This window comes from Budorcas taxicolor, chromosome 18, assembly GCF_023091745.1.
Source record: "Budorcas taxicolor isolate Tak-1 chromosome 18, Takin1.1, whole genome shotgun sequence".
NCBI lineage: Eukaryota > Metazoa > Chordata > Mammalia > Artiodactyla > Bovidae > Budorcas > Budorcas taxicolor.
This window is the reverse complement of record NC_068927.1, coordinates 27,651,683-27,671,156: the sequence shown is the minus strand read 5'-3', so window position 1 is coordinate 27,671,156 and position 19,474 is coordinate 27,651,683. Positions and strand designations below refer to the sequence as shown.

General features: G+C 42.6%; 1 protein-coding gene across 2 annotated transcripts in view; it reads left to right on the top strand.

Annotated features, from left to right (window-relative positions):
• CSNK2A2 (casein kinase 2 alpha 2) overlaps positions 1–14,394 on the top strand; it is a 35,677-nt gene extending 21,283 nt beyond the window's left edge. The window contains exons 5-12 of one of the 2 annotated variants that reach the window (XM_052655922.1): positions 175–234; positions 3,529–3,612; positions 4,420–4,530; positions 4,795–4,896; positions 5,721–5,821; positions 6,636–6,784; positions 8,207–8,300; positions 13,890–14,391. In XM_052655922.1, the coding sequence (XP_052511882.1) occupies positions 175–234; positions 3,529–3,612; positions 4,420–4,530; positions 4,795–4,896; positions 5,721–5,821; positions 6,636–6,784; positions 8,207–8,283 (684 nt within the window). In that variant the 3' untranslated portion in view covers positions 8,284–8,300; positions 13,890–14,391. Of the gene's footprint in view, positions 1–174; positions 235–3,528; positions 3,613–4,419; positions 4,531–4,794; positions 4,897–5,720; positions 5,822–6,635; positions 6,785–8,206; positions 8,301–13,889 lie in introns of both variants that reach the window. The other variant, XM_052655924.1, reaches the window with a different exon arrangement.
• The last annotated feature ends 5,080 nt before the right edge of the window (positions 14,395–19,474 follow it).

Genomic DNA, 19,474 nt, shown 5'->3' with positions numbered 1-19,474 from the left:
ATATTAGACCTTTGTCTTTAGTCTTTGCCTTCATTTGTTCCAAATCAGGTAGCAAGAGGTTCTGGGGTTCTTGCGTGACATAAGCACCAAGTTTACCGAGAATAATGACAGACTTCAGGATAGCACCAGGCAGTAAGACTAAATTAACTTTCTGTTTTCTGAAATCCATTCCAGCAACTGTACCAGATCCTGACAGACTTTGATATCCGGTTTTATATGTATGAACTACTTAAAGTAAGTAACAGTCATAAACAGTGAATTTTTCTCAGGATTATTCATTAAAGGAGTTTTTTGAGAGGACATAATAGAACTCAAGAAGAATATATGTTGACACCCAGAGAATTTAATGGGTTTGAGGTGGGGGTGGGTGGGTAGCTTACTGAGGCCTTCACTGTGGGATCTTTACATAGAAACTTTCCAGTGGACCTGAGAAAAATGGCCAGGTTAGAGGTACTGGGAACATTATACCACAGATTAGAATCTCTGTCTTCATAACTCTTGTTGGTTCTTGGTTTTTAAGTTTGTTTTGTTTTTTGCTGTTTAATTAATGCTTATTAGTTTTCATTACATATCAAATCACCCCAAACTTAGTGACTTTTGGAAAACAGTTTATTATTTGCCATAATTCACTGGATTGGATGGGTGGGTCTTTTGATCTGGGTCAGCTTGACTAGGGCAAGAAGGTCCAGGCTAGGAGAGCAGCCGGTGTAGCTTGAGGTCTCATCCTTCAGAAAGTTGGTCTGGGCTACTTCCTGTGGTGGTCTCAAGTCCCAACAACGAGAGAGGGCAAACCTTGATAAATGTAAGCTCTTTACAAGCCTCTGCTTTTGTTACTTTTGCTAATGCCCTATTGGCCAAAGCAAGGCACGTGGCCAGGCCTGGATTCAAAGGGTGAAGTAGTAGATGCCACTTTTTCATGGGCAGAGCGTTAAGTTACATCATGGAAGGACATGCATACAAGGATGGTGGACATTTTACAGCCATCCTATTCTTGCCACTTCTCATAGTCCCTTTCTTTTTTTAAAAAAACTTTTTATTTATTTGGCTGCACTTGGTCTTAGCACATGGAACCTTCCTTACCACATGCAGGATCTTTAGTTGCAGCATGTGGGATCCAGTTCCCCGAGCAGGGATCGAACCCAGGCCTCCTGCATTGGGAGCTTGGCGTCTTAACCACTGGTCCACCAGGGAAGTCCCCATAGTCCCTTTCTTATGAGACAACCGACCCTGTAACCTACGTGTTTAGCCCTGGCTAATTAACGGTGACATGCAAGGAGAGGCGATGAGTGGATTTTCTAGGAGACTTACTAATCCCAGGACTGAAATTTTCAGATGTTATTGATCGACTAAGGAATGGTCTTTTTTAGTTTGTCTAGGTAAAAACTTAAGAATTCTAAAAAGGTTTGTACAATGGAGTAGACTAATGTTTTTTTATGGTCAGGGGTCACTAAGTATCTAATGAAAACTGAGCCACCCCCATGCATATAAAAATATACATATAACATTACATAAAGTTTTAGGATGGAATGCATGGATCTCAATTTAAGAACCTCTGGAAGAATGTAGAGGTGTCGTTAGATTAGGTCACAGCGTCCCAATAAGAGTAATAATACACGTCTTTGCAGGCGGGTCATTTCAGTGGCCCCCAGTGTCTGATGCCCTCTCTGCCTTCTGGAGGCAGCAGCTACACGGTGGGGGTCATACTTTCTGCTAATGAGGCAGAGAATCCCAGATGAAACTTGAAAAACATCTTTCATGCCTAATGGTCAGAAACTGTGAGGTTTTTAAATTGAAATAATTCCCCCAAGGAATTTAAGAGCAGTCAGTACCTCCACAGGGAAGCCAAATAGTGAACTTGGTGAAAGAATTCATCCCCTTACTATATTTGTTCAGCTGTTGCTTTCTTCAGGTATTTTTCACACCTTAGGTATTGTGGTCCTAATTAGTTTATTCCTTTGGGCAAAGACTGGGCAAAATGACAGAATCAGCGCTTGCTAAGTTTTCTCAAAGATGGGGAAAAATAGGGATAGGGAAGAAGAAGTGTAGAAAATGTTGAAGGAACTGAGGTCCAGGGCTGCAGAGTGATTGCTTGGTGACTCACTCAGGCTTCCTGTCCGAGCTCCTGGTTCAGGTTTAGGGCGGTGTGTCCTCAGGAGCCCTGGTTCCCTACACACTGCCCCAGATCCAGTGTGGAGTCTTGCTACCACTGTTAACAGAAAACAAGACAAAGAGAAAAATTAAATTGAAGTGCCATATAGGACAGTGCAGTTACAGAAGATTTCTCTCCTTGCATAGATTATATGTTCTCACCTTTTCCACCATAGTTTGGTTTCATCTGTTCTTGACCTTCATGTGAAAAGCGTCATATACTGTATATTCTTTTGTGTCTGGGAAATGCAAATTTGCATATTCCTAGAGCGCTGGTTGTATGGGTCATATTCTGGCTCATATATTCCTAGTACAGTGCCCTTGCTATTCTAATCCCAGCGGTCCTCAGTCAGGCTCACTTTGTCCCTCAGAACGTTTGGCAATGTCTGGAGCCATTTTTGGTTCTCACAATTGGAGGGATGCTGCTGGCATCTTGTGGGTAGAAGCCAGGGATTCAGCAAAGCAACATGGGTAAATCTTAGGAAAATTGTGCTGCATAGGAGAAGATAAAGTACTTACATTGTATCACTTCATTTTATGAAGATCCAGAAAAGGCAGACCTGTAGTACAGGTGGTAGAGCAGTGGTTGGGAGGAGAGGAGAGGAAAGGAGTCGGCAGACAGGATTGGAAGTTTAAGGGAGTTCTTGGGATGATGAAAAAATTCTAAAACTGGATTGTGGTCATGGTGGCACGACTTGAGGAATTTACTAAAAAACCATTGACTTGTACATTTAAAAAACTTAGCTCCATATCAGTGATCTTATAGGAAGCAATTTTCTCCCTTGGAGTCATAATCATAATTTGTGAAGCCCAACTGGCTCAGGGATTGTTTTTAAGGATAATACTAATATTAGAACACATGTTAATCTAGAAAACTCATATGGGACACTTACCTGAAAGACGAGCCGTGTTGCAGATAAGATTGGGATGTCATTTTTCATGTCCATGTGGATCCTTCATGTGTTGTTCGAACTATTAGGAGAAGTGACTCCAGTGTGGTTCCTCAGTCTGGTTTTAAACACATCAAATTAAGCCAGCATACGATTTCTAAATCCAGGTGGCGGGTCTGTTGCTACCAGCGCCAAGTAGGAGAGGAATGCCTGAATAAGTATTAATATATCATCCCCCTTTTAAAGAAACTTCTATAATAGCCCTTGGTGTCCTCTCCACAGCCCCCTTTCTACCAGCTGCCAGCATAGTGTGCCCAGGGAGCAAGGGGTGCCTCCTGAAGCATGTTTTTTCTCTTTTACTACAGACAGTAAGACTACCCTTTGGGAGATTGTGTTCAAATCAAGCTGTCACAATGAGCATATACTTGCACTGGGGGGCACGGGTGGTTGAGGGTTTGCTTACTTTTCTCTGTGCTTTCTCATCTAATAGGCTCTGGATTACTGCCACAGCAAGGGAATCATGCACAGGGATGTGAAACCTCACAATGTCATGATAGATCACCAGCAGAAAAAGGTACCATTACAGCCAGGCAGCAACAAGCCTTTCATTGGAAGGCTCGACCCAAACTCTGGCCAGTACCTAGGTGGTTTCTAAAGACCCATGCTGTTTCCTTTGGCAGACTATGACACTGTTATTTCTCCAGACTCCAGTGTTGGTTTCTACTTCACATAAGCGTAGCACACAAGGAAAGTAGACAGCTGACCCTAACTTGTAGTCACTTGTTTGCTGTGGTCATGGTTTTCCTAGAGGGCCTCAAAAAGAAACTACAGCTGGTGATTTTTACTTCCTTTCTTAATGACCCTCAGACCAATCTGCCTGGCCTTAAAAAGTACACATGGGGCCCTCCTGTTTTTGAAACTCAGTTCTGATTGCCCCTGACTGGTGAGTAAATGAATCAACTAGTGTTAGATTAGTGAAGAGCTAGAGCAGTGCTTCAATCCTGGAGTGGGGCACACGTCCCCAACCCTTTCTGTTACGACTAGAGCTTGTAATGGAAACTGTTGAGTAATGAGGGATGTGTTAACACTTGCAGCTGGTTATGGGCACAGAAGACAAGCTTAAGCTTTATTGATCTAGAGAAATGATAAGCCAGGGTAATTTAAATGTTAAGGAAAAACAACTAAGATTCCAACCAAGTGCTCTGCTCTAGAAATGACCTCTTAGCAGTTCCCAGAAGGTACATGTGCCTTTTTAAAAGCCAGTGCACTTGATAACGTTTTTTATGTGGCCAAAGATTATCAAATGGGATGTGGCCTTGTTGTAAGACAGAGGCATCTGGAGACACTCCCTTCACATGCTTTGCTTCTGTCATATTTATAGCTGCGACTGATAGACTGGGGTCTGGCAGAATTCTATCATCCCGCCCAGGAGTACAATGTCCGAGTGGCCTCCAGGTACTTCAAGGGACCAGAGCTCCTTGTGGACTACCAGGTAAAGCTGTTAATGAGGCATCACTGAGTTCTTCTTACATTTGCTTAGGGCTTTTCCTGGCTTTTTCTTTTTCCTGGTTTTTATTTATAGTCAGTTTGGTTACATTCAAAATCCAGTCTATATTCTACCCCAAAATGATAAAATGATAATGATGGATTTGTCTCAGCTACTTTTTTTTTGGCTTTGAATTTTAAAATATCTGTAGAAAATTAGAAACTCAGGTCAGAAAAATGACATTTGTAACCCCCTTCTTTATTTCCATAGATGTATGATTATAGCTTGGATATGTGGAGTTTGGGCTGTATGTTAGCAAGCATGATCTTTCGAAAGGAGCCCTTCTTTCATGGACAGGATAACTATGACCAGGTAAGCAAACACCCATCTGACTCCCATCCATTTTGGGGCAGATGCCAAGAAAATAGCATCCTGATAGGAATGCTGTTGTTGAGCCTCTAAATACCACTCAGTGTAAGCTTTTCTTCAGGGTAAAGAATTTCACAGAATCTTATCTATGGTCCCAAAGATAGAGACAGACAGTGCTGTGTTATGCCCAGCTTTCAAGCTGAGTCTATAAAAGAGCTAAGTACCTCCTTGTACAAGATTCTAGTCGTTCGGTTTTGTTTTTTGTTTGTTTTTAGGCTGTGCTGGGTCCTCATTGCTGCACATGGCCTTTCTCTGATTGCAGAGAGCGGAGGCTACTCTGTCACTTTGGTGCGCGGGCTTCTCATTGTGGTGGCTTCTCTTGTTGCAGAGCACAGCTCTAGGGCTTCCATAGTTGCAGTTCCTGGGCTCTAGAGCACAGGCTCAGTAGTTGTGGCTCATGGGCTTAGTTGCTGCATGGCACGTGGGATACTCAGGGACCAGGGATCGAACCCACGTTCCTCGCACTGGCACGCAGATTCTCAACCACGAGAAGCCCATAGGTGTTAGGCTTTATGTCCCCATAATGACCAGCTTCTAAAAGATTATTGTCATAAGTTGTGTTATCCTTTTAAAGGCATTTTGAAAATGTGCGTTCATGTGAACTTCATGTCCGTGAGTCTGCTGCCTGTCTGCCCTGGGCTCAGATCTGTATCTGTTCCCTGGAAATGTAGTGATGTGGAAGCCTTCTAATTCCTTGGTCCAGCATCCCTGCGGGCTTCCAGTGAGTTCTGTGCTCAGTGATTTGGTCAGTTTGTTTTGTGTTTCAGCTTGTTCGCATTGCCAAGGTTCTGGGTACAGATGAGCTGTATGGGTATCTGAAGAAGTATCACATAGACCTAGATCCGCACTTCAACGATATTCTGGGACAGTAAGTAAGAGAGAGAGAAAGAGGCTCTTAATTTATCCCATTTCAGAAGGGGAAAGGGTAGCCGAAATCACTTTCTGAAGCTCTTTCCCCTTTCTAATTACATCAGAATTGAGATATTCTTTTTTTCCGCCATATATATTTTAACTTAAGCTATTTTAGCACTGTTTACATCTGTCTTCTAATCATTTTACTTTTCTAAGAGATAACCTGTTAATAGAAAATGGAAGACAAAAATCATGCCACAGGAAAGAACTTTCTCGAACAGCATCTGCTTATTTTAATGCAGAATCTTAGAATGCTGTGATTCTTCTTTGAATAAGAGAGTTATAGTTTCTTCTTTATTCTCTATAATGGATTTTCTGTAAGAGCAAGTTTTAAAGCATATTTTCAGATACAGTACAGTGGTGTTGAGAAGTAAATGTTGTGTTGACGATTTTCAGAGAGTAATTTTATGGAGCCTCCATGTTTCTGCGGCCAGCTCTCTAAATATATCTGCTAAACAATAAAGATTACTCACCTACTTCCATGCCTCACCCAGAATTGACTCAAAGCCTGATGCATAAAACATTATCTAGAAAGGGTCCACAAATTTTGCACCAAATGTAGATATTTTAATTAATTATGTATCCATCTCAGAGTACTGTTTTGTTTTGAGGGTGCTGGTGGGTAGGGGTGTGACAAGTGGTACCAATAACAGTGAGGTTTAACCAGCTTGTAATCAGTGCAGTACTCTAAGACTTTGCTGGCTTTAGCCCTAAAAAAGATTTTTGTGATATTTAATCTCAGAATACTAATGCTTTACTTTTCTTCTCAGACATTCACGGAAACGCTGGGAAAATTTTATCCATAGTGAGAACAGACACCTCGTCAGCCCTGAGGCCCTAGATCTTCTGGACAAACTTCTGCGATATGACCATCAACAGAGACTGACTGCCAAAGAGGCCATGGAGCACCCATACTTCTGTGAGTCTCCAGGGGCCTGGCTTGTCAAAGGGAAACTCTTCCACCTTCTATCTTTGAGGCCAGACAAGAGAATTCTGGAAATTTGGATGAATTGTCCTTGGGTTTTGGCCCCATTAATTCTAGACTCTTAAAATAACTCTGCAGACCTGTTTCTTGATGCTCACAGGTGTTTGCTTGTTCGTTGCTATAGTTCCCCTGAGTCAGGTCTGTTTGACCATTGCCTGTGACCCCCAAGTTGATAGATCAGAAGTATCTAAAATTTAGTTTTAAAATATATACATTTGTGTGGAAACCTAATCAAAGATTTTTTCCCCTCCAAAAAAACAAGTGACTTGTTGAAAATAATAAGGTGATCATAGCATATTTTTAAAGAAGGAAGTTAGTTAAATACAAGGAATTTGAGGAAAGGATAGCAAGTATGGAAAGACCTCACTAAGATTCTATCTGTATTACTGACTTCTTAGGTCTCACTTTGAAGTATGTCTGTATATTCAGTTTACGTGACTGCTTATTTATCTGCATGCATGTGATTCTCCCTCTGATAAAGTATGTCCCAGACTTTCATTAGAGGCAATGTGAGGTCATTTAGTCCAGTCACAGAGGAGACTTGAGCATAAGGGAGGTTAAGTGACCTGTTGTAGTTTTCTCTCTGAAGCAAGATTAGACCTTTCAACCTGTCTCTTGCTTAACCAGTACGCTATCTTTCCTCGATATCTTTCCTCCTCCTTTTTTCCCCCTCTGGAGATTAAGTAAATCTTGCCCAAAGAATTCATGCTCTCTGGTTGTGCGCCTGCTTGCCCATGAACTGTAGTCGAAAGCAGATTTTAAAAAAATCTTACTCTTCATTCTTCAAGTGCAACTGGATGTCGTCTCTCCAGGTTCCATCACAGAAAGCTATTTTTACCCTCTGAGTTTGATTGGATTAAGAACACTGATGTTTATATTATACAAATCATGATCTGTCTGCTTTTCCAAATACATGGTATACTTCCAAAAAAATTTTTATGCTGTTGCTTAAAATCCATAGATCTTCTAATGGTTCCTTTTATTCACCCTTTCCATTCTCTGAAGTGTTTATTATCACACGTACTTTGAAGAAATTAGGAGTTGGATATGTCATTAGTATTCAAGGAAAATAACACATAAGAAAATTAGTAGAAATTTTGAACAGTGGACAGTGGGTGTTTCTGTGCCTCTCTTTTCCCTAAATCTCAGCAGTCGCACTTGTTCTCTGAAGAGCTATGAGCTGACTGTGAGAGCGTCTCCCAGTCATCTCTCAGCATCTGTGACCTCTGTTGCCCTCTCAGCCCTGGTTTCCTGTGTTTCTGCCTCACTGAGGAAGGTTGGGTCTGCCGTGGGGTCTGCCCCAGCCCTTGCCCGGCTGGTCCTGCCCCTGCTGAGTGTCTTCCTGGTTTCTTGCAGACCCTGTGGTGAAGGAGCAGTCCCAGCCTTGTGCGGACAACGCTGTGCTTCCCAGTGGTCTCACGGCGGCCCGGTGAAGGCTGGAAAGCGACGGGTAATGCAGCACTGATGCTTGCCAATAAGACCGACCAACCAAACACAAACCTTGAAGGAAAACTACAGTGTGATAAAAAGAGATTCTAGCCATTCCTTCTAAACGCAAAGAAGAGTAAAGACCTAAAAGTCTGTCAAAAAGAAACTCCCCAGCACTAGTCTACAGGGAGCTGCCATTGGGCAGCCTGACGATGCACATAGTTGAGAATCTGAGGGGGACTCTCCCTTTGGAATGCATGGGAGATGAGAGACTCGGAGTTGTTGTACATTTCCTTTAACAGGAGACCACTGTTGAATTAACCTGTTGAAGTCAACAAGCTCTGAATATCTGACTTCCTATCTATTCCACTGTGGTCTGGGTTTCCTTTGGTGAGATTCAGGCTCAAGTTTTAGCAAAATGTCAGCAGTCTGAACTGACACACCAGCCTCATTTATGAAAAGGAGATACTAAAACAGTGACAGTATTCTTTTTTTTCTAAACTCTTTTACAGATTCATGTTTTATGTATTTTTTTCCTTTTTTTTTTTTTTAAATGACATGAGCTCTCTGGGAAATGTACCTCATCCCTGCCGTTTTCTTCTAAGTGTATTCATTTGGGAGCAAACTGCAGTCACTCTCACCAGAGTCCCATTTGATGTCAGGAGGCATTACTTTAAACCTTGTGATGCCTCCGACAGGTCCATCTGTTCCATCAAAAGTTGAATGCTAAGTTGCATAACTTGGAGCTTACTGTAACCTTCGTTGATTTGCCTAACCTTAAAATCTTGTTGCTGGTTTTTTTCATGTGGCTTTTTTCTTTTTCCAGTCTTTTAAGGAAAACGTCATTTCCCAGCACATCCCTGTATGTGCACCTATTTTAATGCACATCTCTGAAACGAAGATTTTTTGTTCACAACTATGACTAAAGCTGGAAAGTCAGTCTTCAGGGAGGGAGGATAAAAACATCCTATTAGAATTTATTCAGGAAAGACAAATTGGGTGGCAGGGGAGGGAAAGTCCTCCTTTCCTACCCTTTACCCCTTTTTATCCCCATGAGAAACAGTTTCCCTCTATAATCAGGGTAATCTGGATTTTTGAGCTCTGATAGGTATACATGAATGTGTTGGCAAAGAAAAGTCTTTCACACGTGCAGAAACTGGCATTAGGTGGGCAGGGCCACCCATAATCCAAGCGACCAGAGACAGTAACATACAAGGGACTTGGGGAAGATAGTGGAGCTGCTGGGACAAGTGTCAAAGATTGGGATCCATTGTGCTAGCCTTCATGTTAAGCAAAGGAAGCTGTATTTTGTTTAAGAAGATTTAAAAAATGGGGGCTGATGTTACTCTGGGGACCTGTTATCAGCATGGTTTGCACGCAGCCCCCTGACCCCAGCTGCAGAGCCATGCCACAACTGTGGGGACCTCTCACACTGGGCTAGAGCTCAAGGTGTCTACCACCACATCACACTTTAGGATTTCTTTATTAACTATTTAATAATGCCATACATTTTTATAAGGTTAGATTGATTGTTTGAAAGCATCTGTTTACATTCCATATTCCAATAAAATTGTATTGGTATTGGTAGCAGGTCCTATCTCTAAATGTAGATTCTATTTTTGTCATTTGGTCAGTGGGAACTTAAAATACAAATAAAACAAGATCCCAAAGCCAGGAAATGCATTCAGTTAAGGTTCTCAAACCAGTGCTTCCTGCCTTCATTGCACATCCTGTATATTAATGTACACATTTGTTCTACCTGAAAATGAGAAACAAGACAGCACTTCTTGGCTGAACCTGTATTGATAAGGCAGGCAGCAACACTCAAGTGTTTCGGATTGTCAGACACCTTCTGACGTGCCCTTCTAGGCAACACCGAGCTGTTGCTTATTATTTATTAGGGAGATGGGCCACTGTGTGTCTTTCCTGCCCCACCCATCTCCTCTTTTGTCGCCCATTCCCTTCCCTCACTCTTCTCTTTTTCTTTAAGTCACCTGTCTGGACCAGGCAGGGAGAGCCCGCTGAAGAGTCTTGATGAAGTAGTAACCCTGCTTCTTTTGCTTGAGTCCCCCAGAGGCAATAAAAGCATCCGGAGAAGGGTCAGGTGACTGACTTCTGCCTTTCTCTCCTCGTCATGATGTAGTATGTGCAAACACAGCTCACTTGCCTGTCCTCAGGTTCTGTGACTGCAGCTTGGCAAAGGAGTAATTTTTCCATTTTATGCATACAATTTACTTTTTCGCCACCGCTACTTTTTACCTCTGTTCATGCCTTAGACATAAAGCATAACTGAGTTTAAAATGCTCACTCCTTTCCAAGGCTGGTCTTGACACCCAACTTGTGGCTGGCTGACTATGACTGGTTCTTTCCCAAACTGAACTGAGTCTAGTCCAGACCTTTCCTCTTTTCCTAGCTCCAAAACCATTTTGTGTGCAGATGGACCTAGCTCCCCTGAGATTTTAGTCTTTTCCTGGATTAGGAAGCAGTCTTGGAAAATTCAAAAGACAGATGAGAGAGAGTGTGTGTGTGTGTGTGAGTCTAGTCTTATATCTAGACAAAGCTATGGTAGATTCACCCACCCAGTATCCTTTCCAGTTAGCATATTATTTCTTAAATTCATCTCAGTAATTTTCATTAGACATTTTGTTTGCTTCATTACCTTATAACAGGTTAAAAGTGCCTAAGATAAGGATTTACTGTTTCCTAAAGAAAAGCAAAAATAATGTGGGGAACAGGGTAGTGTTACACTGTCATCTCAGGTACTGCCTATGTTCAAGAACATAGACCTGGCGTGGCGAGAACAGAAGGTTCCTGTGCCAAATAACAGATGGGTGTATCAGAGGTTAGTGGCCACAAGTGGGCCTAACTGCAAGGTTTGGCTTCAGCTGAGAAGTCCCGTGGTGAGAGCAGAGCTGATGAAGTGCTAAGGCTTTGATCAGGTTCGCTTGCAGCTCACTCCCCAGGATCCTGTCAGCTGGCCCACCCCTCTCCTGTGCTAGCCAGCGTGGGTGACTGGGCGGGAGCAGTGCACATGGAGTGTGTAATGCAGACCAAGCATTCCCAGTTCTTAGCACTCAGAGGGCTGTCAGTGCCCATTCCAGGAGGCGCGTGGACATCGGTCCCTCTGCTGGGCCCCCTCACAGGCATTCTTCAGCACACCAGTACTCGTGAGGCTCAAAGCATGTGTATTCCCTTGCAGAGAAGGAAGGTACTCTCTATCTGATTGCTTAGAGGAGACAGAAGAGTTTGTAATCCTTGGGGCAGGGAAGGGGGGTTGTTTAAAAGAAGACAGGGAATCCGTTTAAAAATAAAACAGTGCAAAGGTAGACCTTGAGAGGAAGGAACATGACTTTTGAGGGGGGAAAGCAAGGCAGGGCACAGAGTTCAAGTTCTGGAACACGCCCTGAGATGGGCACGCCCCCACGAGTTGGTTCCAGCGGGACCACACGGTGGTGCTCTCGAGGCAGGTGCTGAGTCCCAGAGAGAGCCCGCGGCCGTGGGCCTCCGCCTGCGCCTACTCAGGGAAATGACTTAGCTTCTCCCAGGTGCTGCTGTGATGAGGATGGAAGCAAAATCATTTTGGGACACAAACAATTGGAAGAATTTTTATATATGCATTGAAATGGATCTGAGAGAGCCCCGTCGACAGTCTCCTTTAATGCCAGTTCAGGTTAATGATTCATCTAGAAACCTGTGTTACTGCACAAGCATACACAGGAGAAAGCAACCTGCCCTCCTGCACATGAACAGGAGTGGATAGTAACTGATCAGAGTCAAGGCCATTGAGATGTAAACCCAAAAGCAAAAGCAGGGTCCATATGAGCAGACAAGAAGCCAAAGTTTGTCAGTGAGCTTAATAAATCTATGACTGAGTGACATCTTGCCATTAAAAAGTAACCCCAGGGTGGGGATGAGGGGAGGGTAGGTGGCGAGGAAACATCTGGCTCAAAACCAGTAATAAATGCTTTGGAGCTATATGGATGTGTCAATGGAAATAACCCCAACCAGGTATTACAGAGGCTGGGGGAAGTGATGGAATGGGATTATACAGGTGATACATACTTTTATGTAGAGACTCAACAATGTGCTGCAAATGTGATACTTAATCCTGAACTGCATGTATTGGGGATTGTTTTTTTTTTTAAGTTCACTGAATCAATAAATTAACAGTTTTTCACTTGCTGGCTTTTCTTGCTGTAAATGGTGACTAAGAGGTTGGGACAGAAATCTTGACACCCAGTGGAAAGCTTGAAAAAACCTTCCAGAACCACGGAGCCGACTGTCTCCTGTTTGCAGAAAAGCAACACTGCCTGGGTTGTGATCCTTTACTAAAGAGTACTTTAGTACACCGTTGACCACCACTTTGTATCACTAGATGACTGATCTATAATTTCTATGCTGCTGCCCTTTAGAGGAAAGAAAAACGTCATGTGAAATCCTGTTTTCATAAATAAAAATGCTGACAATCAACAGCCTTGCGAAGTGGGACACAAGCCACTGCCATAAGAGGACCTTAAGCTTGTACTTCCTGTCTCTTGGGGGAGAGGAGGAATAACCCTGGAATTGAGAAGATGTGTGGGTGGGCGGTTACAGTTAATCACCTTGGTGTGAAGACTCCGTTAGCAGAAGTGGTGGAACTAGGGTGGTATGGGGACAGTCCTATTTCTTGGTACTTGCTCCTGAATTCAGGTACAACTCAGAACCTGCTGCTTGGGGTTGACTATTTTTGCTGCACGACTTTAACCTTTGTGGCAGTTTTCTGCATTTATGAAAGAAAACCTCCCCAGCCCCATTCCTTGCAACTCAGGCAGGCACGTGCTGTCGTGTGGCCAGTGGAGTCTTGTTAGTGCCCTTGTTCTCACTGCTCCCTTGGTGGAATTGGACACTTGAAAATCATTTGCTGAAGAGTCATTTCTTTCTTGGCCTATGCACCATGCAGCCTTTCTCAAACACTAAGCAGTTGAACCCTTCCTATATCCAAAGAAAGTGGGTTATGAGATGATTCTATAGGACAGCTTCCCAGGTGCACTGTCCCTTCCATTACTGCTGTGGTACCATTCTGAGATGCTGCTTCTAGAATTCCACTGGCATCTCAACCACCCACCCTCCGGTGCTGGACATGGCAAGAGGAACAAGGTTTTCAGGCCATGCCAGACAGCCACTTCCAGGGGAGAGTTAAAAATACTCGAGCTCCCATTTTGCTCTTTATTCATCTGGGGCCTTTCCCTGTGTAAACAGTCATCTGATTCTTGGTCCAAAGACATCCTGAGTAAACCGGGTCAGATCTAATGAGGACTCTGGAGCTGGGCTACTGAACTTGCAGCTTGGGCTCGCCCAAGATGGTCAAGAGTGATGCTTCTAGATGAGCATCCTGGACCTGAGAGCAGAGGAAGGGCCAAGACTGCCTCTAAGTGGTGATGGGAAAGGGCACTAGTTGAAACCTGAAACCAGTCAGTCCTTACCTGGTTTTCCACATAGTGCCACGTGCAAGTCAGGCTTGTAGACTATTTCCAGCGCTCCCCAGAAAGGAGCCACTTGCCAGTGGAGGCCTCTCTTCACGCCCAGTCAGATTGATTAATGCCGTCTTTCCCCTCCTCCCGTCTCTCCCCAGGTCTGTTGCTGTTCCTCCCACTTTTCCATAAGCAGAACAAGAACCAAATCAAACGTCTTAACGTGTGTAGAGAGATCACGTTCCGTGAGCAGACACAAAACGGTGGCAGGTTTGGCGAGCACGAACTAGACCAACCGAAGGGCAGCCCACCACCGTATATCAAACCTCACTTCCGAATGTAAAAGGTTCTCACGCCTTTGGCTTCCTGTTGACTTCCTCCTGACCCAGAAAGCATGGGAAATGTGAAGGGTATGCGAAATGGTTGTTGGTTACTGTTGCTCCCCCGCTCCCTGGTTCGTCCCGTGGCCACCTGTTTTTCCAGCAGACCACGTTAACCAGCCGACCAGACTCCAGTGGGGGCACGGGGCGTATACGGCATGACGGGCGGTTACATATTATAATTTTAAAAGTATATATTATTGAATAAAAGGTTTTAAAAGAAACGTATGGTGAGTTTTCAGTGTGGAAAGGGCCATTAAATGAGACCCCCATGGCCACAGAGGAACAGAGTGAGATAGAAGAGTGTTTGAGCCAGGTTCTAGCCAAAGGGAAGAGGGCAGTTTCCAGGACAGATGAGAAATGAAAGAGGTATGTGAACCCGTCTTGGTGATGGGGCACTGCAGGTGACTCCAGCAAGACGTGGCGAGCCAGGAAAGCGGGCCTTGCCTCGAAAGCATCTCCCTACACCGCTCCTTCCAAAGCAGGTGAGTCACCCAGCCGTTCAGGTGACAGGTAGACGTTCTCTCTCATGAACTCAGGAAGCTGCCTTAATCCCTGCTTTGCTTTCCACTGCTCATGTTTCAATATTCCATTCCATCCCCAAATCCTATCCACCCTGGCCCCCTACTTCAGAAAAAGCATCTGACCTTGGAGGCTGGTTCAGTTTGTTGTCTCAAGGTGGGGAAGGGGTCATATCTTGGGTTCAGAGCCTCCTGAGAGAAGCAGCCCATCAAAGGTGAAAGAAAATGGAACAGGAGCTCCAGACATGTCTGTTCAGGGAGAAAATGAAACCACAGTCAAATTTGATGTGTACCTTTCATTTTTTTCTATGCATTTACTAACACTGAAATTATAATGGATTTTATCAGAAAGGTAGATTTCACATTCTTTTTCTGCAACTTGTGCTTTCACTGCTAGCATGTATAGATATACCTCCCCCCTTTTCGTGGCTGTATATTATTCCATTGTGTAATGTACCATAGTTGAAGCAGTCCTTTATGGATAGACTCTTACCAATACTATTGCCAGCATTGCTGTAATGAACAAATTTGCACAATATTTTTACACAATCTGTATGTTTGTGAGATAAAATTTTAAAGAATTACTGTGCCATATCTTTTTCTTTCTTTTTTTTATTTTAGGAAGGGGATTGTTCAGAAAAAGCAGTCTTCTGTTCCCTTCTCTTACTGGTGTAAGCTGGCATCATGATGCCTTAAGCTATGGAATTCTTGGGCTCTGTCCGGCATGCCCAGGGTCTATGAACTTTCCAGGAACCTACTGGATATTTGAGACTTGAAGAGGGGGTGTTGGCTCTAATATAGAAAGTTGCAAAATAATAATAAGTGTAACTAAATGTTACTCCAATCCTGTGAACTGAGAATTCAGTATTTGCTTTTAAAAATATTTTTTTCAGGAATTTTCTGGTTGCTCCAGTGGTTTATACTCCAAACTTCCAATGCAGGGGGAGTGGGTTCAATCCCTGGGCAGGGAACTAAGATCCCACGTGCCTTGCAGTACAGCCAAGAAATAAAAATTTTAAAATGTTATTTTTCTCATGATAATTAATGATGAGTCACAGACAATCATGAAATAATCACATAATTTCAGAATCAAATTCTAAAGTTCTTTTCCCAAAAAAGTACAAGGAAAAGTTATCTTAAATATGAAAAACGGATACCTTTTAATGTTTGAAATGCTATGGAGAAGACTTCAAAAGTAAGAATGCAGAGAGGTAGTAATGTTTTAAAATATTCCTGGCCAGAGGGGGCTGGGTGGTGGAATGCATGAGCAACTCTTCGCAGAATCTTCTGCAAACTTTAATGTGCATCTCAAATGCATTGTTCTAAGTGCAGAAGCCAGTATCAAAAGGCTGGATGATTCTATTTATATGACATGAAGGAAAAAGAAGCTTCCCTGGTGGTTCGGTGGTAAAGAATCTGCCTGCAATGCAGGAGATGAGGGAGACAAAGATTTGATCCCTACGTTGGGAAGTTCCCCTGGAGGAGGGCATGGAATTCTTGGGCTCTGTCAGGCATGCCCAGGGTCTATGAACTTTCCAGGAACCTACTGGATATTTGAGACTTGAAGAAGGGGTGTTGGCTCTAATATAGAACACACTCCAGTATTCCTGCCTGGAGAATCCTATGGACAGAGGAGCCTCGTGGGACACGACTGATGCGACCTAGCATGCACATAGGCACAGAAGAGGCAAAGCTGTTGGTATGGAGAATGGACCCACAGTTGCCAAGGGTTAAGGTTGGGGGGTTGCGGGGTTGGGGGGCTTGACTGCAAAGGGACAGACAGCATGAGGGAATTTGAGGGCGATGTATCCTAAACATGGTGATGGTTATATGACTTTGTCAAAACCACACCCAAAAGTATACTAAAATGTACACTTTTATGTAAGTTTAAGTGTATGTAAGTTTTGTAAGTTTTATGTAAGTGTACGTAAGTTTAAAAACAAGTTTTCAAAAATAACAAAAACGTGCAGAGTCCCAGCACAGTCCCCTTTGAACTTCTTTCTGAGATTAGCAGGAGCTTCATCTGTCCAGCACTGGCTCTTTTACCAATGTCTTCGGATATAACCACTGGAGCTAAGATTCAGCGGTCTACCAGTTGAGCATCCCAGTCATTCAGGTGCTCTTCCGTCTTTGCTCCCAGCTAAGGGGACTGTCCAGGCACAATTCCTCATCTCGTCTCTATACCTCCCCATTCCCATCAGCAAGGAGGGGTGAAGAACAAACTGCCTTACAGTGTGAGGCAAGTCCCTTGTGTCCTTTACTGGCCAGGTGCTTGGAGTTCTGGTCTCAGACTGACATGAATAGATGCTGTCCACTGGTTTTTCACAAGTAACTAAGGCTTTTGTGCACTAAAAGGGATTTTTACAGTTCCAGGTGTTTTTTTTTTTAATATCTTAGTTATTAAATTGTATGATTAAAAGTCTAATTTGTCTTATGTCTTTACAAATCCTGTTACAACTACCGACTGCTTGGTTTTATATGTAAATCTGAACATTTATTTTGGTTCATCTTTGATCGATGTTCAATTAATTCAAAACTTAATGGGTTAAACCAGCAGTCCCCAAAATTTTTGGCACCAGGGACCAGTTTCATGGAAGACAATTTTTCCATGGACCAGGGGTTGGGGGAGGGGGTTGTTGAGGTGGGGGTGAGGGGTGGTTTCAGGATGATTCAAGAGCATTTTTTGTGTACTTTATTTCTAATCTAATGCGACCACTGATCTGACAGGAGGTATCCATACTGGTCTGAGGCCCAGAGGTTGGGGACTTCAGGGTTAAACCATACACGTTACCCACATACTTAATCTAGTTTCCTTAGACAGATTGAAAGTAAACTACATATTTAATCTGTTTGATTTGCACAAACACTTCCCATAGTTAATATGAAAGACCTAAAATCTGCTGAAATCTTCCTAAGCATTCAAACACTAACATATCTAAGTCTAAACTCATAGATTTAATCAATCAAAATCTTTTAAACATTGTTTATAAACTTAATTAAACTTGCATAGCATTTTAAAATTATAATTACAGGTCTAGTTTCAAATTCCTTTAAGCATTTCAAATTAAATTTGAAGTGCCAGATCCTCTAATCCTTTAAATGGGTTAACTATTTCAAATATCTTAAACAACAAAACATCACAATAATCAGAAATGTATTCCTCTGTTTGACATGGATTACTGACATTGTGTATTTGATTTACTTCCCATAATCTTGTGAGTATTTTGACACCTATGCCACCAGGTGAGCTATTCTGTCTAAACACAGGACTCTAATTCGTTCATGGCCAGAGATTCTGGGCTGGTGCAGAATTGGTTGCTGCTTCTGCAGTGGTTCTACCCTCCTGCTCATATTGGGTTGGCCAAAAAGTTCATTTGGGGTTTTCCCATACAAGCTAATGTATGAAAAACCCGAACGAAAATTGTGGCCAATCCTATAGTAATAGTAATGGGATTCTCAAGACCACCTCCTGTCTTTTACCTCGTGCAGCTTCTTTACGTTCACCTCCTCTGCATCTTTTAATGGCCTGACTAACATCAGTTGAGCTTCTGCATACACTACTTAGATCGGAATTACTACCAACTGACTCATCCACCTTGCTCTAATCACAATCGTTGACGGAAGCAACATATCAAGATTTTTCATGTATTTAGTCCTTAGCTTTCTTGATGAAGAGAAAACAATCTTGAAGAAATAGAGTTGACCCTTGAACAACTTGGATTTGAACTACAGGGTTCACTTATATGTTGATTTTTTTCAATAACAAATACTACATGATCCAAAGTTGGTTGATCTGAGGATGCAGAACTGGGGATATGGAGGAAGCAGTCTATACAGAGGGACAACTATAAGTTACACACAGATTTTTGACTGCTGGAGTGGATTGGTGACCTTAATAACCCCGGTGCTTGTCAAGGGTTGACTATATAGTGTTTAACGCATGTTTCTGTGAGAGACATCTGTGGTTTAGGTTAAATTTGTTCTACATTACTTTGAAAAGAAGGCAATATCAGAGGTAACCATTTAGCACTAATCCATTCATCCATCCATTCATTGTGTATCTGTCATGCTGGTACTGTGGTAGGTGAGGGGATGTGTGCCCAGAAGACACAGTCTGCCCCTGGAAGGAGCTTGCCAAAATCAAGTCTACAATAGGAGCAAACAAACTCACTTATGTCCTCCATATCTTTGATCAAATCATCAAATCATCTTAGCCAAGGACATAATCATAGTAAACTTTGAACCCCCCCACATAAGGAAAAACTGAACAGTTTTCACGTGGATACTCACTGAGAATGAGTAGTTAAGAGAAGCAAGCACTTTCATTTTCTCCATCAGCTTGCTTGATTAATCTCGTTGGGTCCCTTCCAAGGCCCTGGCAGGGGCCTTAGAAATTTATTCAAGTAGTTCATATGATTTTGTAAAATCTGCAAAGGTAAGCAGAAGATTTGAGTCTCATCAAAGCTGGATCAAAACAGAATTTCCTTCCCATCAGAAATAAAGTCAATAATGCAGGTTATACAGTTAGACATATCACATGTTTTTTCTCCTTTTTAAACTTAAAAAAAAAAAAGACTCATGCAAAATAGAATTGATCAATCCCTGTGTTTGGAGGGCACAAATAAGGAGCAGTACTACTAGTACAAACAGCAGCACGTATGTGGGTAAAGTTGCATGTTTTATGAATCTATCAGTCATGATTAAGAAGACTCAAATATCCTATTCTCTTAATTATAAAATGATATTACAAAGCTGTCTTAAATAGAAGTGGTCAGTGTGTGCATGCTAAGTCACTGTAGTCATGTCTGACTCTTTGAGACCCTATAGATTATAGCCTGCCAGTCT